The sequence below is a fragment of the Vespa velutina genome, chromosome 1 (assembly GCF_912470025.1).
Source record: "Vespa velutina chromosome 1, iVesVel2.1, whole genome shotgun sequence".
Lineage (NCBI taxonomy): Eukaryota > Metazoa > Arthropoda > Insecta > Hymenoptera > Vespidae > Vespa > Vespa velutina.
The window spans coordinates 14,561,396-14,580,048 of NC_062188.1; the positions used below are offsets into that span (position 1 = coordinate 14,561,396).

At 34.8% G+C, this 18,653-nt stretch overlaps 1 protein-coding gene across 2 annotated transcripts in view; it reads right to left on the minus strand.

Moving 5' to 3' along the window:
* Window positions 1-18,653, minus strand: part of LOC124952231 (neurogenic locus Notch protein) — a 190,712-nt gene that overhangs the window by 147,783 nt on the left and 24,276 nt on the right. For both annotated transcript variants that reach the window (XM_047501789.1, XM_047501782.1), the window contains exon 2: window positions 4,589-4,667. In XM_047501789.1, coding sequence (XP_047357745.1) covers window positions 4,589-4,667 — 79 coding nt within the window. The remainder of the gene's footprint in view (window positions 1-4,588; window positions 4,668-18,653) is intronic.

The window sequence follows — 18,653 nt, forward strand, 5'->3', positions numbered from 1 at the left end:
AGCTCGATACACGCGACCGTTGTATGCACATATGTGTATGCGTTTATGTATATATATATATATATATATATATATATATATATATCAGTGTGTGCATATATGTACGCGGAAGAGACGCGAGCACGAGTTGGACACTCGCGTGAAAACGCATAAATGCACAAGTGCATATTGTACGTAAAGCACAGCCTCCGGCTGGCTGGATGGCACGCTGGTTTGCTACGTGAATCTTTCTTCTCTTCATGGCGAGGCGTGCGCGCATGCACGCACGTGCACACGAAAACTATGAAACATGCTCGTCCGAAAGAGAAAGAGAGTAAGAAAAAGAGAAAGAGAGAAAGAGAGATAGAAAGAGAAAAAAGGAGGGGTGCTTTCTGCTCCATTGTGCAGGACCCCTCGCATCCGCTCGGCGGTTGCTTTAACTTGCCATATTGTCAAGTGCCACTGGCTAAATTTGTTATTCTATTGGATTATGGGAGGGACGTATCACGAAAAATGGAAGGGGAATATCTCTGGGCGATCGTGCACAAAACTAAACCCTGATTGCTAGCTTATCTTTCAAAGGATATATTAAAGTACGGTTTTAATGTCCTTCATTCGTCGTTGTTGATCTTTTCTTGTTAAGGCGTTTTCTTACAATACATTCTTAATTATTTATTTATTATCTATTGAAATTTTTGTTAAATATTTCTGCGAAGTCGTATTACGAACTTAACGTTTTTTCTTTTTTCCTTTTTTTTTTTTTTTTTGTTTCGAACGTTTATACGTTCGATTAAGTAATACGTGAAATTTTCAATGAGTACGATTGATAAGAAATCGAAATATCAAACGTTGAAATGAATCAATTAAATAAAATCTCAAATGATCTTTTCATAAATTAAAAAAAAAAAAATTTGTTCGATTAAAGGGACTACCGTAAAAGATTTCATTTTCAACGAGGATAATAATTTTGGAATTATAACACCAGACGCACGATACTTGATTAATTTATATTTCGTAAATAAAATAATTTATCGGACAAAATGCGCAGTAGATCATTTTTCACGTATAATTTACTCATTTCTTTTCTTTTTTCTTTTTTTCTTTTTAACGCCGTAGGCCACCAATTAAACGCTATGTTAGCTATCATAAATTTTTTTTTCTTTCTTTTTTCTCTCCCCTTTCGGTTTGATTCTTACCGATCCGTTCGACTTATAATCGCCGGGGGATAATACCAGGCGTCTTTATCTTTACCTTCTTATTCGCCGAAGTCGCGCACGCCTCCGTAAAATTGCAAATCCTAAGGCCGGCGAACTCAACGCTCCGCCTTATGCACGGGGAAGCCGCTAATTAAATAATTAGTTTGTTGCATTTTCTTACGAACGACCGAAACGCGCTTGGCATCTACGTCGAGGCGGTTAAGCAAGTTCGATAAGGAGCATAAAATAACTTCGATTACGAGCTACTCGAATCTTCTTTTAGGAAACCCTTTTTTTTTTTTTGCCATCCAATCTAAATGCTCTTCGCATAATCGATGACTATATTTTGTCCAAGTGATATTCTTACGGCGGAATGTAAATAAAAACAAAAACAAAAAAGACAAAAAAAAAAATACAAACATGATTTCGATATTAATATATTCCAGTGAGTTTAATTCTATATGAACGAATTTTTTTCGTGGCCGAAAAAAGAAATTATATAATGTGAAAGCTATAGTATGTACGTTTATATTATATTAAATATTTTATATACTTCGGATATATATATATATATTAGGTGAACCGGAAAGTAATGTCGTTTCTGCGCATGTCAATATTTGATTGTGATTAAAAATAAAAACTTGTTAAAAATTTATTCGTTTGAATTTAATTTAAGAAAGCGACATTACTTTCCGGTCCCCATAATATATATACCTAATATAATTATATTATATAGATATACTGTGTTAATATGTTATATAAATGTAACCTAATATTTCATAGCGTGCAGGATAAAAATTGTAGAAATTTTCCGAGAAAATACGCAAAAGATTTTCATTGAAATTAATCTCGGTTCTTGATTCCTAAGAAAATTACTTTGGACGGCTACGTATGAAGTTGAAGTTAACACCAGCGGACGTAGGCGTTGATGCGGCGTGTGCGCAAGATAAGAGTAAATTGAGAGAAAGAGAGGATGAAATAAGAGTAGAAAATCCAACTAAGTAGCTTCGCAAAGCCGGAAAGGTGGCTAAAGCTTACATTAGATGGCTAGAGATTAGACACAGTCGAGGTCACGAGGGCTGTAATATGTTCCGTACCGTCAATCTCGGACTTGCAATTAAACCTAATACCCTGAATATTACGGCACGTTTGATTCACTATAAAGACATACCGACCTGTAAAAAAACTCGAGAAATAGTTACATTAAAATGCACAAGCATAAAGAAAATTACAAATTAAATCTCAGGTAGAAATTTTCATTCACGAATCTTTCATCATTTTCTCAAGTATAATATACATTATATATATATATATATATATATAATGAATATAAAATATAAATAATATAAAAAATATATATACATACACGTTAATAGTTTCTTAACATCAATAGGTAAATCTTAAAGTTCGATCGATTATCTGTGAATTCATTTATTAAATATATAATCTATAGGAAAGTCGTGATATAGAAATTATGCGAAAAGAAATAAGTCGAATCGTAGAATGAGGAAAAGTCTCGTTCAAGTTCGGACTCGCATGGCCGAGCAGTTCTTGGTTGGTTGTACGAAGTTGTCTGTATGCCGGTCAGCAGCGTAATAATAACGATAATAAGAATGATGGAAGAATGGCGGAGGAGGTTGAGAGAAGGTGGTCACGTCATATAATAACGGTATATGTTATAGAGTAATGTGAAAGGAGAAAAGAGAAAGAGCCAGGGACAAGTACGGAAGGGGTCAAATTCGTTGTAGTCTCCATGAGAAATCAATTTTTTCGTTTTTTTTTTTTTTTTTTTTTCAATGCGCGGTCGGAAGGGGAAACGAAAAATAAAAAAAAAACAAAAAAAAAAAGAAAAAAGAAAAAACAAAACCCCAAAAAAAGAAATAAGGGAAAAAAATACACTTCGTTAATTAGATTCCAATCGCAGTCATTTTTATAAAAAGTTTATTTCTATACGGATGAACATTCGAAAGCAAATAGATAAGACTACGAAAGTATCAAAGTGACCGATAGAAAAGTGAAATCTCCGATGTCTCGAGTTAAAGGTAATTCAGATGCGTCTCCGGGTCACGACTGTTGATTATTACCGCTATTACCGTATCCGAGCTCATCTCGGTCCATCGTATCATCCCATTCCATACCGTCCACCACCTCCCAAACCGGTCGCATTCGATATTACATTCCGTCGATATTGCGAGTCGAATGCGATAGAATCGAAATGATTTCGTTCGAATGGATTGAACTCAAAAAGTTTTTTCTTCAAACGTGTCCAGGATAAAGAGATCGTAGAGGAAATCTTTCACAATTTTTTATTATCTTATTGTCTTCTTTTTTATCTCGTCGTTGGTTATAGTTCCCAAGCAAATGAGATCGAAAAGAGAGAGAGAGAGAGAGAGAGAGAGTTTGATTGTTTATAACGGAATATCAGCGGAAAATCGGCAAGCATTAGGCCGCATTTCGAAGTAATGATTTACGGAGAAAAGCGGGAGGATAATTTTCCAATTATCCATGGGGATCGCGAGCCCCTTCGGCGCTCACGTATCGGACCGCGATCACGATGCGCGATCATGACGCGACCACTATGCGAGCCAAGCGCGACTATTAAGATCGGCCAAAATCTGAATAATGTAGCAATTCAATTCTTTTTATATCAGAAATAATATTTCAAACCTTTATCCTTAGTTTTATATATTTAATACATTGTACAGTTATGATAATGAAAATGAAATAATATAAATATAAATCATATAAATATAAATATATGATATTGATATAATTTTCACTATCATAAATCAACATTATATACATACGTATATATATATATATATATATATATATATATATATATATATATATATATAGACATATATTTTATAATTTATATATTATATATGTATATATGTATTTGTATAATTTATGTATACATGATATTAATCATTTTCCTGTAAAAACTTTAGAGACAAGACAATCTCGTATCTTTAAAGAGAGTTAAGGAAATATGATTTTCCATCTCTCTCTCACTCTCACTCTCTCTCTCTCTCTCTCTCTCTCTTTCTCTCTCGACCATCCTCTTCCACCCTTTTTCCTCTTTTCCCTCGTTTCTCATTCTTTTCGCGTGGGAGGCCGCAATACGTCCGGTTCTCTCGCCCCCTCTTCCACCCTCTCCCACCTTTTTCCTCCTGACGCCGCCTTTTGCCTCTTCGCGGATCGCCAAGCTCGCATGCAACTCCTCTTGGCAACGTTTCACCATGTCGAAAGGACTTTTTTCACCATTTTCTCGAGATTAATTCGCCAACAAATGATGGAAATAATAGTCGAAGAACTTTCGACTAACGTATAAATAATTATCGTTGTAGTAATGTTCATTACTATCGGAAATCTAAAGTTTTCATATAATCGATTTTTTGTTCACTTACTTGCAATGCAATTCTCCTCGTACCGTTGACGTGCAGATTCCGCCGTTCTTACATGGACTCGGTGAACACGAAACGAAACCTGAAATAAATAGACAAAAAACGTCATCACTTGGAATTTGAGCTGATCGTTAAATTTATCATTTATATAATACGATCGAATATAATGATAAATTACAGTACGCTTAGTTACTTTTCTTTTTTTTTTTTTTTTTTTTTTTTTTTTTTTTTTTTTTTCTTAAATAATATATTTGAAAATGCTGATTCCAGAAAACAAAAATTAAAATATAAAAGGAAAAGAAAGAGGAAAAACAATATTAAAATGAATATTAAAAGTAGCGAACGATTGAGAAGGATTCGATAAATACGAGATGAAATCTGAAATAAATAAATAACATCATAAGATGGAATTTAAACTGATCGTTAAATTTACAGTTCATGTATATAATCCAATCGAATGTTATAATAAATTACGATATACCTTAATTATGTTTTTTTTTAATTGTATATTTCAGAAACACAAAAAAAAAAAAGAGAGAAAAAGGAAAAAGAAAAACAATATTAAAATAAATTAAAAAGAACGAACTCGATCGAGAAGAACTCGGTAAACATGAAAGGAAACCTGAAATAAATAAATAATTAACGTCATAATTTGGAATTAAAACTGATTGTTAAATTTAAAGTTCATGTACATAATCCGATTGAATATTACGATAAATTACGATATATCTTAATTATGTTATTTTTTATAGATAATGTATTTGAGAAAGTCGATTTCAGAAAACGAAAATAACAAAAAAAAAAAAAAAAAAAAAGAAATGGAAAGAGAAAAATTTTATTAAAATGAATTAAAAGTAGTGAACGATCAAGAAGGATCCGATAAACATGAGCCAAAACCTGAAATAATTAAACAAATGACGTAATCATTTGGAATTTAAACTAATCATTAAACTTAAAGATCATTCATATAATCCAATCGAATATTATGATAAATTATGATACATCTTAATTATTATTTTTTATTCTATATAAGTAATTTGAGAACTTTAATTTCAGGTAAAAAAAAAAAAAAATGAAAGAAATAAAAAATAGGAAAACAGTATTAAAATGAATTAAAAGTAACGAAAGATCGAGAAGGACTCAAATAAATATTAGTCAAAACCTGAAATAAATAAACAAATAACATTGTCATTTGGAATTCAAACAAATTGTTAAAATTTAAATATCATATATATAATTCGATCGAATATTTCAATAAATTATGATACATCTTAATTATTCGTTTTTTCTTTTCTAAATAATATATTTGATAATAATAACTTTGATTTCAGGGGGAAAAAAAATAAATAAATAAAACATGGAAAAACAATATTAAAATAAATTAAAAGTAGTGGACAATCGAGAAGACGTATGCTCCTTATGCGGATGAAAGAAAAGATGTGTTACCCGAACCTTCACTTATCGAAGTAGCAATTAAAGTACATTTCGAGTATATGGAAAGAAGAGTGAGATGGAGAGAGAAAGAGAGAAAAAGAGAGAGAAAAAGAGAGAGAGAGAGAGAGAGAGAGAGAGAGAAGAAGAAAAAGAAGAAGAAGAAGAAGAAAGTGCGCACGAATCCTAAAAGAACCTTTGACACGGCACGCAAAGTGAATTTTCGTGTAACCCCATCGAAGAAGATAGAAAGGTGTGGAATAAGGAAAAAGAGGAGGGAAGGTGGGCAAGCGAACCCTTTCGTATTTCGCGACCACTTTTAAGGGAGCACGAGGACATTGCAAAGGGGCTGTAAACATGCGAGAATCCTCGAACTTGATCTCAGATCGATGAGACTTTACTTCCGTGAGAGAAACCGAAAACTCGAAATAATACAGTAGACGTATAAATTCAACAAAATCGATACAGAGAATATGAAATACAGAAATAAAATATTTATGAAAATATGTTAGATTGTTTTATTTTCTTCGATTTCTTTGTATAATTTTTTTTTTTTCTTTTTTTTTTTTTTTTTTTTTTTTTTATTCATTTACGACAATTAGAAATTATTTCAACAAGTGACAATTATTTCTCGACAACAACGACAATTGGAAATTATTCATGCATAATTTATGAAAGAAAATTTAAATTAAAAAAAGTAAAAAAAAAGTTAAAATAATAAGAAAGAGAAAAAAGAAAAAAAAAAAAAACAAGAAAAGATAGATTTAATCGATAATTCATTTTCTTTCACGATTTAATCGATAATTCATTTTCTTTCACGTTTTGATACTCGTAAAGATGCCCAACAGATACAAGATCTTAGAAAAAGCGTGTAGAATCTTAAATATTTCTATAAAACGATGACGCTACGTAACATCGAACTCGCTGCACGCTTAGTCGTTCCTAGGCATCGATTAAGAGAATTTGCATGTGAGCTTTCCGTTCTGTTCTTTAGAGCACGTTTCGTGCGTATTTCTACGGATACATCCTCTCTCTTTCTCTTTCTCTCTCACTCTCTCTCTCTCTCTCTCTCTCTCTCTCTTTCTACACGATGATGTTAGCGATTCGATAAGACTCGAACTAAATCACACGCGCGGAAAGCGCGTGTTAGGAGCTCGATTAACGTAACGTATCTTCGCATAAACCACGTCGCAAGACTAATGGACACACGCCAGTGTTGCTATAATAACAACGCGGCAAATAACTGCTTAAGGGCAACGAATGGGAGAAAGAAAGAGAGAGAGAGAGAGAGAGAGAGAGAGAGAGAGAGAGAGAGAGAGAGAGAGTGTATGTATATGTCTATAAGAAAGAAGGAGAGAAAGGGATAGAAAAAGGAGAGGTGGGAGGCAAAACTCGACGAGCACGTTGTACTTATGTTTTATCAGGGTACACAACCCTATAGAGTCCTACGTGTTTGTCTACGTGACCTTCGATCCTGTAAGACGCTAAGTGATGCCCAACTTTCTCGAATTTACCACTAACGATCTCAGTCTGAGTTGATCTTGGAATAAAATATTCGCATAATCGGATTTTTACGTATAACGTCAATTTACGTGGCATACGTTAAGAGCGGCGTTAATGGGGGGAGGGGGGGGGGCGGGCCGAAGAAAAAGAGAAGAAAAGAGGAAGTTGACGATCTCGCAAAGAGGTTCCTCATTTCCGTCGTGTCTACGTATGTAAAGAAGGTACGTACGTACGTCGTGTCGGTACCAGGTTCGTTTCACGCATAAATTCCCAAGTCTTTTATTCGAGTAGGATGCTCGACAAGGATACGTTTCAATGAATCTTCCCCTTGGTGGTTCTGATATTCGAAACTATAGTGATTAATGGCCAAGTATATTATTAATAGCGAATGGGAAAAAGAGAAGTACTTACGATGGAAGGCATCGTCGTGTAATCCGAGTCTCTCGTGATGTAATGTATATATGTATGTATACACGAGATCACTATGGGTATGTCACGTAGGCGTAGGATGCTCTTTAAGAAGAGACTCCATTCTGAACGGACGAAAATGTCATTGTGACGATGAGAAATATGGGAGTCCTTCGCATTCGCGACACGGTCGGTCAAACCGCCGATCAAAATTCACAATAAAATAGAGAAAGAGATATATATGGATATACGTACGCTTTCGAATTTTCGTTAGTCTATGCAAACGACATTAGAAAAGAAAGGATATGTTACTCAATAATACAAATTGGTAAAACTTTAATGATCGATTATGCAAATTTTCTCACGTAACGAATTATTCCTTTTGCATCGAATATTTTTCATTAAATCTTACAGTCTTTAGAAATGATCGCATACGATTACAAATACCTATTAATAAATATCTTTGTATAATAATTAATAATAAATATTTGTTACGATCTTGTATATTCTAATTAAACATCGTTGTTCGAATTTACAAATTAGAGATAACATATAAAAATCATTGTATAACAATTAATAACGCTATATCCCATGATAATTCAAAGTAAATAAAAAAATGTTTACGTTTCGGGATCAATTATCAAAGATTTACATTTATCAAATTTCAATTAAGAGACAAATCTACGTTGAAGATGTCCATTTCAAAGGGGAAAAAAAAAATCAATTCGAAGGAAGGAAAAAAGGGAAAAATAAAAAAAAAAAAAAAAGGGAAAAACGATCGATAGATGTTGCGTGTTATTGTATTGAAAATGAGAAGGAAACAATTCGAGAGAAGTAAAGGAAAAGAGAGTCGTTTTGCACGCTCGAACTCGAGTAAGGCCGATCTCAATTTATAATTCTCCGACACGTCTGTGGTCATTGAAGTCGCACGACGCGACGACGATGGCCGCTGGGCTCGTGACGATAGCGTAGCTGCGTGTTAGAGAGAGTGAAAGAGAAAGAGAGAAAGAGAGAGAAAAAGAGAAAGAGAGAAAGAGACAAGACCACACGACGACGCGACGACGACGACACAACGACGACGATTCAATCTATGTGCTCCCGTAACGAGAAGAGGGCTACGCCGAGTCACTCAGCACATAGTAAACATGTATATATGTGTATGTTCCATGTATATATATATATATATATATATATATATATATATATATAAATATATATTCGAGAAGACGCAAGTCGCGAACAAGAACACACAACACAACGAAGAGGACGAAATGCACGCGCTCGTCGGCAATGTTCGCGACAAGACGGATGAGATCAGTTAAACCAAACTGCCATCGTGACAAATCCACCGTTTCCTCTGTTGTCGTCTTCGTCGTTGGTTGTATTCTCTACACGTGCTAAACAAAACCGTCCTATGTAAGTCCATCACGCATGAAATTTAATTCATTCTACGTAGGACGAACGATTTTTCTGCGATTTATGTCAGGATTTCCGTCCGTGGGTAGTCTGAATGCTTGCTTGCTTGCTTGTTTCTTATCAAAATGATACTAATCGACGTTCGACTAATTCAATTGTCAGTTTCTTTCTAATCATTCGAACAAGAAAAAGAAAAACATCCGTAATATTCATACTTTTTTTTTTTTTTTAAATGTATCAATGGACCTTTCAATGAACAGATTCTCTACTATCTTCCGAGACGTACAAATTTTCTCTCGTTTGTACACATTCGCTCAATCCTCCATTGAAAATTCAACTATTCTACTTTATTCTACTTTCTCGTACATTTTAATTTACTCTGATATGCGACATTTTCATTCAGATTCGATTGCGTAAGTAAATAACACGTTAATATCTTTTCTTTTCGTTTTGATCATTCACAAAACGTGTTTAAAATATTCTCGAAGCGGGTTTAAAGCGAGATAATTATATCGTATGGGTTACGCAAATTCAGGAATATGAAAACACGCGAAAAACGGCGCCATTAAAGAAAGAGAACGTGTCATTTAATTATGTATGCCGCACGATTAGTTTAGTGAATGCTATCTCTCTCTCTCTCTCTCTCTCTCTCTCTCTCTCTCTCTCTCTCTCTCTCTCTCTCTCTCTCTCTCTCTCTTTCGCTAACTTCTATAAACTGAAAGCACACACACCCACGCTATATAATCTACATTGTCCTGAAAAAAAAAAGTGGCTTTAACTGTTTCAATTTCAGAGTAAATTGCCACGGAGAGAAAGAGAAAGCCACCGTTGAATTTATGCCTTCCTTCCTGCTCGTCCGTAAAATTAATTTGCGCTCGCGCTAATAATGGAAGCTCCGAGCAAATTGCACCACAAAAGCGAGCGAGAATGCCTGGATGACCGACTACGTAAACCGGCGTTTACGTTTCGTTCACAAGCGTTAAAACTTTCTTATATTTTTTACTATATTTATACCAAATGCCATGTTTCTTTTTTTTTTTTTACTACCATTCTAATTAAAATACGCACGGTTCGTTATAATATATCCGAATTTCTGCATAAACGTCGTTAACATTTTTCGAATTAATTTTCACGCTATAACGTGCACGTTCGTTAGTTTCACATTAAAACGTATTAACGTTAAGGATCGTAACGTTAAAGATCCTGTTATTATATACGAAGAGAATAACAAAAACCGAGATATTTCTTTTCGAGATGTAATAAAAAATTCACTTTCGTTAATACATTCACTTTATTCTTTTAATTACTTTTTCATTCGTTTCTTTTAATATTTCGTTCTCTTAAACTATTAAACAATATAAACGTCATTGAATTTATCTTTATTCGAAGGATAATTTTAATTAGATAAACTATAGAAATAAATTCATAATTAACGAAATAGGCGTATACGTAAACAAAATGAATAAACATAAGAATTTAACAAAAAAAGAAAAAGTCGAGACAACATAAGCGTTTGAATAAAACGTTTATTCCAAACTTATGATATCTTTGATGCAAACATATATAATACATTATGCTCGATACATATTACATTGAATTATTATCTAGAAGAAATAAACTGAAGTGTATTAATAATATTTAATGAATTTATCTTACTGAAAGGAATTTTTATTTTATTGTGTTGAAATAATGAAAAATTTATGATTTAATATTATCTCTATCTATCAATATTAACTCTAATTATGTGTTTTTTTATTAATTTTGACGTCGAACAGTCACCGGTGATCCTTACGGTGTTACAGACAAATTAAATGCCGATCACCGATGACTTCTGCGGCATTCAAAATGATAACATTGCAACAAATTGATTTACAATAGTTATTTTTTAATTACTTTAGTTTACTTTGATCTGTTATATTCTAATCTTTACTCTATTCTCTCAGTACCGATACCTAATCTTTATATCGATTATCGTTCTTTTCTTTCGGTCATTTTTTTTCGCTCATTATCGCTTTTATTCATTCATCTATGTATATCTTTTAAGACACGTGCCCTACAAATTACATTTAGATAAAGCACGTTCAAAACAAAATCCTAAACATCGTCTAAACTTCGTATACGTATAAAACATTCATCATATATCTCTCATATTCTTTATATTCTTAGGATTATATTCCTACGTTATAAATATTATTCCTAGCATTCTTTCGACACTTACAAACAATCACATATAAATATTTTCCTAATTCTACAATATATTTATCTATTTATAAATTTATATTCTAAAAAGTGAAAATCAATCGAAAAAATATATCAAACGAAAGAATATCTAAATAAAAATGAATAAACGTTAAGAATTTGAAAGAAAGTCGAGATAACATACGCTTGCGCTTATTTCTAAGCCCACGCGATCGTGTACGTGTAAACACGAAGAACATCGGCATCGAGGATTCTCTCCAAGGATCTTGGAGATATCGAACGTGCGAAAACGCCGTGGCGCTTGCGTAAAACGATTATTTCAAGCTTTAAGAAAAGAACAGAGAAAGAAAGGGAGGGAGAGATAGAGAGAGAGAGAGAGAGAGAGAGTGAAAAGGGATAAGGATGAGAGAGGGGTGAAGACACGCCGCGAACCACGAGTATCCAATGAATGATTCAAGCGTAGATCTAAAGAATCTCGTTGCTGGTTCGAGTATTCGAACGTCTTTACGTGTATTGTGAATCTATGTATATGTGTTATGTGTACATGTATGCGCGTTTTACGTCATAAAGACACGCGCACGAGCGCACGCGCATTTTAACGCTCCGTTCCTTCGACCCAAGCATCGCTCGTAAATTAACCCGTGAGGCAAGTTACACACCGGCGAAAGAGACCGATGGGAGGTCGACGTTTTTTCTATCGTCTATCTTAAAAGAGAGAGAGAGAGAGAGAGAGAGAGAGAGAGAGAAAGAGAGAGGAAGAGAAAGAGAGAGAGAGAGTGAGAGAATGAGAGAGCTTTCTCGTATGCGAGCGATGTGACATTTCGATGATCGGATAATAGGTTAAGGGCAAAAAGTTGAACAATGAATTTCTAGGATGACTATATCGAGATATGTAAGTACACGGAGAAAATAGGGGAGGTTTATAATTATACGGTATGTTGTATAAAAATGTAAAAAAAAGTAAAAAAAAATAAAAAAATAATAAGAAAAGATGTAGATATTAAGCGCATTAAATTAAATGGCCAATAAAATTGCCGAATATCCTTGTATCGTGTTTCCTGCCATTATCTATCTACATGATAATGATAGAGACGAATATCTAACTTTGGATTAGTGTTAGAAGTTAGATTATTATGTGAAATTATATAATAATAATATATTTTAGGAAAACTTTTCAAACCTTAAGTAGTTTCGATAAGTGTTTACAAGTGAATAAATAAATAAACACACGCTCACACTCACGTGCATACATACATGCATACATACATATATATGTGTGTGTATATAAAAGATTATGTATGAAAAGAAAAACACATTCGCGAGTCACGATATCAGTAATGCTTATGTAATCGATATCTCGATCTAGTAGTTTTGCCACGTATTATCGGTATCACGATGAAATGGAACGATCCACGGCTTCTTCATTCGACTTCCGATACGATTATTCATCCTCTTTAACATCGAGAAAGATCACTTTTACTATTCGTGATTCAACATTTGCGAAAGGTCGTTGCTCCAGCACCTTGTCCGGGGTCAAGACTCGCAAATGTCTTGCGTGGATACCATGAACCGATGTTGTTGCTAACTCGTCTTAGAGAATAAACCTTTGTCCGCTTTCATTTATATTACGATCGAATAACATTATGCTCGACAATATTCGAAAATTACTATACGAGAAAATTAGCAAATACGAGATGAGAATTCGTCAAAGAAATATTTTATTCGATTCGAGATAAATTTCATTAGGAGGAGAAAAAAGAAAAAAAGATATAAGGAATGATCGTTCTAAACTTTGTATATTAAACGAGAGATCGATCGAAAGAATTAATAAATTCGCACGATTTTTTTTTTAATGATAAATTAAATAGGAACGACAAACATGGCGACACACTTTAAATCTACATATATAATTTATACATACATACGTACTCGTCGTAATCTCTCTCTCTCTCTCTCTCTCTCTCTCTCTCTCTCTCTCTCTCTCTCTCTCTCTCTCTCTCTTTCCTTCTCTCTCTCTCTCTCTCTCTGTCTCTCTCTCTCTTTTTCTTCACAGTGATCATATATCAATGGTATTTAAATTTAAAATAGCAGCACGATCGAACGATCGATTCAAAGACGTGCCGATGAAAACGATTTAACGAGCTAACAAAAAAGTCGATTACATCAAAGAAGTAGTACCGAAGAGGAAGGGAACGAGCGAGTACCATAATCGGTCGATGCGTTGTCTTACAAAGCCTTTCAAGAGACCTTGCCCAGAGAAAGAAAGAAAGAAAAAAAGAAAAAGAAAGAGAGAGAGAGAGAGAGAGAAAGAGGAAGAAAGAAAAAGAAACAAACTTCGACAAAAGGAGAAAAATTTTTTTAATTTTACGACCGGATGAATGATACCTGACTTCAAATGCGCTCTTCTTCTCTTTCAGCTTCGTATTCGCTAAGTTTTCCCGGAACAGAGATAACTTCCCCCTACCTTCCACCCCCCACCCCAAACCACTTTACTACTTCACCTACCAGTACTCCTTTCAATCTCCCTTCCTTCTAACCAAACCTCTATCTATCTCTCGTTCACTTCGTCTTTCTCTTTCCCCGCTTCTCGTATGCCGACAATTCACTCTCATTGGCGGCTCGCTAGAAGGAAACGTTTCAACCTTTCCTCTCTCTTTTTCTTTCTCTCTCTTTCTCTCTCGTTCGCTCTCTCTCTCTCTCTCTCTCTCTCTCTCTCTCTCTCTCTCTCTCTCTCTCTCTCATTCCTATGGTCTACTCGTCCAACTAAATATCACTTGCTCGTCGATGAATGAAATTTCGAAGGATTTAAAATCCGAGATAGAAGAACGAACACCTGTTGGCTTCTACAAACCGATTATAATAAGCTTTTCCATGCTTGCCAATGAACTCGAACGAGTCAGTTCATTTCTTTATATTTCCATTTCGAAATAATATGGCGACCCTTTATTCGTGCTCGATTATTATTGAAAGGGATCACGGTCGAGATAACAAAATCGCTTTACTGAAGTGTGCATAAATCCTTTTGTTCTCTTTCCTTTTTTTACTCCTCGATTTGCATCAAAAAAAAAAAAAAAAAAAAAAAGAAAAAAAAAGAAAAAAAAAAAGAAAAAGAAAAAGAAAAATAACAGAAAAATCGATCGCGAGCTTTGCTAAGAGCGGAAACGTAAAAAAGGAAAAAAGAAAAAAAGCATGATAAAACAAGACAGAACAAAGTAAAAAATGTAAAGTGAAAGGAGTGGTTGCTCGTAGGATCTAAAAGTGTTCAACGCAGCAGACCATGCTGGATTATGTCGAAAGGACGACGGTGCAGAATCGAAATCGTTCGACGTCGTTCCACGGGCAAAAGATTCTCGAGACGGCTGGCTCGTATTAGCGGGCCCATTAATCACAATTACGTGAATTCAGGTCCCGTGGTCGCGCGCGTGCACACCTCACCAACGAGAGAAGAAGAGGAAAAAGAAGAAGAGGAAGAAGAAGAAGAAGAAGAAGAAGAAGAAGAAGAAGAGGAGGAGGAGGAGGAGGAGGAGGAAGAGGAGGAGGAGGACACGCTCGCAGAAAATGTACGAGTCGAAGAGCTCGGTAAAAATACCGCCCACTGGGCCGATGCCCTGCCAACAAACCTTCCCTTGTCGTCGTCCTCGCAGCGGGTGGATTATCCTGGACCACCGTGGAATTTCGATGGGACAGGAAGACTACATCGTTCAGTCGAACTCTTCTCTCTATCTCTTTCTCTCTTTTTTTTTCTCTCTCTCTCTCTCTCTTTCTCTCTTTCTTCTCGTCACCGCCCTACTTACATTCCACCCTCGTCTCCCGTTGCTTTCCGCTGCGTTTCTTATGTATATGTATGCGTACCGTTTTCTTCGATATCATCCAATGCTCTCAAGGGTCACCCCTGAACGATCTTGATCTTTGTTTCTTTGTCCTCGAGAATAATTTAAAAAATAACTGCCTCGTTTGTGTAACCAATTGTATATACATACGTATATAAATATATATATATATATATATACACACAACGATTTTAACCATTTCGAAGAGTTTTCGAACGTTTGAAATTATATTTCTAACGTTAAATCGATTTTCTTTCTGTTACCTTGCACCGTCATTTTACTTTAAATATTAAAAAGAAAAAAGAAAAAGAAAAGAAGAAGAAGAAGAAGAAAAAGAAGAAGAGAAAAGAAAAAAAAGAATGAAAAGAAAAAAAGTCTCCAAGTCAATATGGTTATTTAGAAAAACTTTCAAACTCTACCAAGCAGATTTTAAACTCACATTCATTTATATATTTATACGATCGCTCTAAAGGCATTTTAAAGATATTACCGTTAGAACGAAGAGAAGGATAGCTTAGGTTAACTTAGCTTAGATATAAATGCACTTAGATACGGTACAAGTATGTACTTACACAAGGAAACGCATTTCAGAAGCGATCGCGCACGCGAAAGACCAACCGGACAGGAAATTATCCAGCGATCGGTGTACATGCACTATGTCGACCTCCCGCATTGCGCAAGAAGTAGAGCTCGTTTGTGCCATATTTGGCCCGGGGGAACTCGGGTTTCTAACTCCTTCGATAGAGGACTTCTCGAATCGTCTCGTTGCATCCCCGTAGACACGCACCAAGCAAACGCACCGTGTCACTAAAAGGAGAGAAAATCGCTTTGCTCGTTGTCGTCGTCGTCGTCGTCGTCGTCAACGTCAACGAAACTGCATTACCACTTTTTCTTACTTCCTTCGATCCTACTCGATTCTATTTCGAAAGGCTTCTCTATACCCATTAACTCTTAGCCTTAGCCTGGTCAGTATTTATTTATTATAAATTATACAAACTCGTTTATTGCAATTTTATTATATATACCTATTCGATTGGTTAACTCATTTCCTACTATTACATCGCTTTGATACTTTTCGACGACATTAAAGAATATAATATCTTTCAATTGGATACGATGGGTTAACGATAAAAAGCGTACGACGGTAAGTCGCGTGCCCTTTATGTAACATCCTCGAATGGATGCGCTATTATCGAGGGACGTATATATATATATATATATATATATATATATATATATATTGCTACTCTCTTGGTGACTCATTGAAGTTCATTCAATACTTTCAATCATTGATTATCTATCAACGTATGTATATAACGTATTTCGAACTATAATACAAAAATATTATCATTTTCGATTAAAATCGATAATAGATAGATTAATCGATAATACGAGATTTATACATTACATTCGTTATTATTCGTTTCAAGGGAATTTTTCGATTTATTACAATGAAATAATAGATAAAGAAATCGTGAAGAAAGTGAATGTCCTTCGATTTTACTCTTGACCAAGCCACCCATCTTCGGAACAACGATCCGAGCCGATCGTTTTTACCTTCTCCCTTATATTTTCAACAATGTATACCCTTCCTAAGGACAGGTTCGAGGCGAGGAAGAGGCACAACAAAATGCGAAGAGGATCGTATAAGGTGAGCTCTCTCGACCACGTCGAAGAGAGTTAGGTATTTGCTCTTCGTCTCTTTTCGTCCCTTTTTCCTTCCCCTTTTCTTTCTCTCACACACACTCTCTCTCTCTCTCTCTCTCTCTCTCTCTCTCTCTCTCTCCTCTCTCTCTCTCTCTCTTTCGAAGGACTTTTACGATGCGTTCGTGTATCGAACCAAGAGATTTCTCGAGATCGCGACATAACTCGAAACGTTCCTTCAGGAATTCGACCGCCATCGAAAACTCACGAACAAAGTAATCTTTAATAATGTACTTTCAAGCGACATTAAACTTTTCACCATTGATTTATAATTTTAAAAATTATTTATGATCAACACGGAAGTAACTTTTGTATCTTTGGGATTTCGATATAGCAAGTTACCTTCCCTCCGGCTCCTGACTTACCTTGAAAAATTTTTTAATCAACGCTCGTTCGATCGCGATCTGTTCTTCTTTTTCTTTTTTTTTCTTTTTTAAGCAACGGTACACTCCCGAAAAGTCCACTGCCGTCGTCGTTTGTTAAATTATCACGAAATTTCCTTGGCAGCTTGGCGTGATTACGATTTATGGACCAGCTTCGAAATATGTTCCCCTTTATTTTTCTTTTTTTTTTTTTTTTTTTTTTTTTTTTATTTATTATTATTATTATCATCTTCCGTCGGTTCGTTGACTTCTTCACTTCGCGAGCACGCTTGTAATCTATCATATTCTTTAGAAATGAAATTTGAAGAATAAAACGGTGACCTAAATTTCGTCTCGAAAGTATAATAATATTTAGAGATGAATACGTATAGTAATTTCTTATTCGTTACGACGACGATATTAACGAATTGTTACGTTAGTCATAATCGATTTAAAATACATACGATGTATTAGAATCTGTGATATAATGAAGATTTAAATTTCTTTTCGTTAATTTTTGTTTAAAGAAATTCGCACGAAGAAAAAAGAAAAAAAAGAAGAGAAAAAAAACCCAACGAACGATTACAATTCAAATTTCTCGACCCCTATAACGTGACGCATACAATGTAAGATTATCGGCTCGTATCGAAGACTTATTATATATCGATTATAATAAGTGCAGATGCTGGAAGAAAATCTATTGGATCCAAGAGTTCTCTTATTTTCGAACGTCTGCAAGGAATGTCGGTTATTTGATACCTACTTCGACACTCGATACGTAAGTGGTTCGAGAAGCCTCGTCCCGGACTTTCGTTCTCTCTTTCTTTATCTACCTTACGCATCCTCTTTTTTCTTTTTCTCTATCCACTTCAGATCCGACTGAAATAAAGTGCGATGGACGAAAAAAAAAAAAAAAAAAAAAAAAAGAGAAGAAAAAAGGGAAAAAGAACGATTGCAAAGTAAATTCTCAGATAATTACATTTCGCTTGATAAATCGATCGAAAAATTATGGCTTACTAGCGAATATTGGCGCTGGGGGAGAGGGAGAGGGGTGGGGTGGGATGGGGAGGGGTGGGGTGGGGTGGGGTGGGGAGGGGAGAGAGCCTGTCTTGTGATATATATTGGATCATTATTAAAATTGTCTTTATCACAAATACATATTACTTTATTATCTTGGAAGGGAACATCGTCTACTTCGTCTTTTTCTTTTCTTTT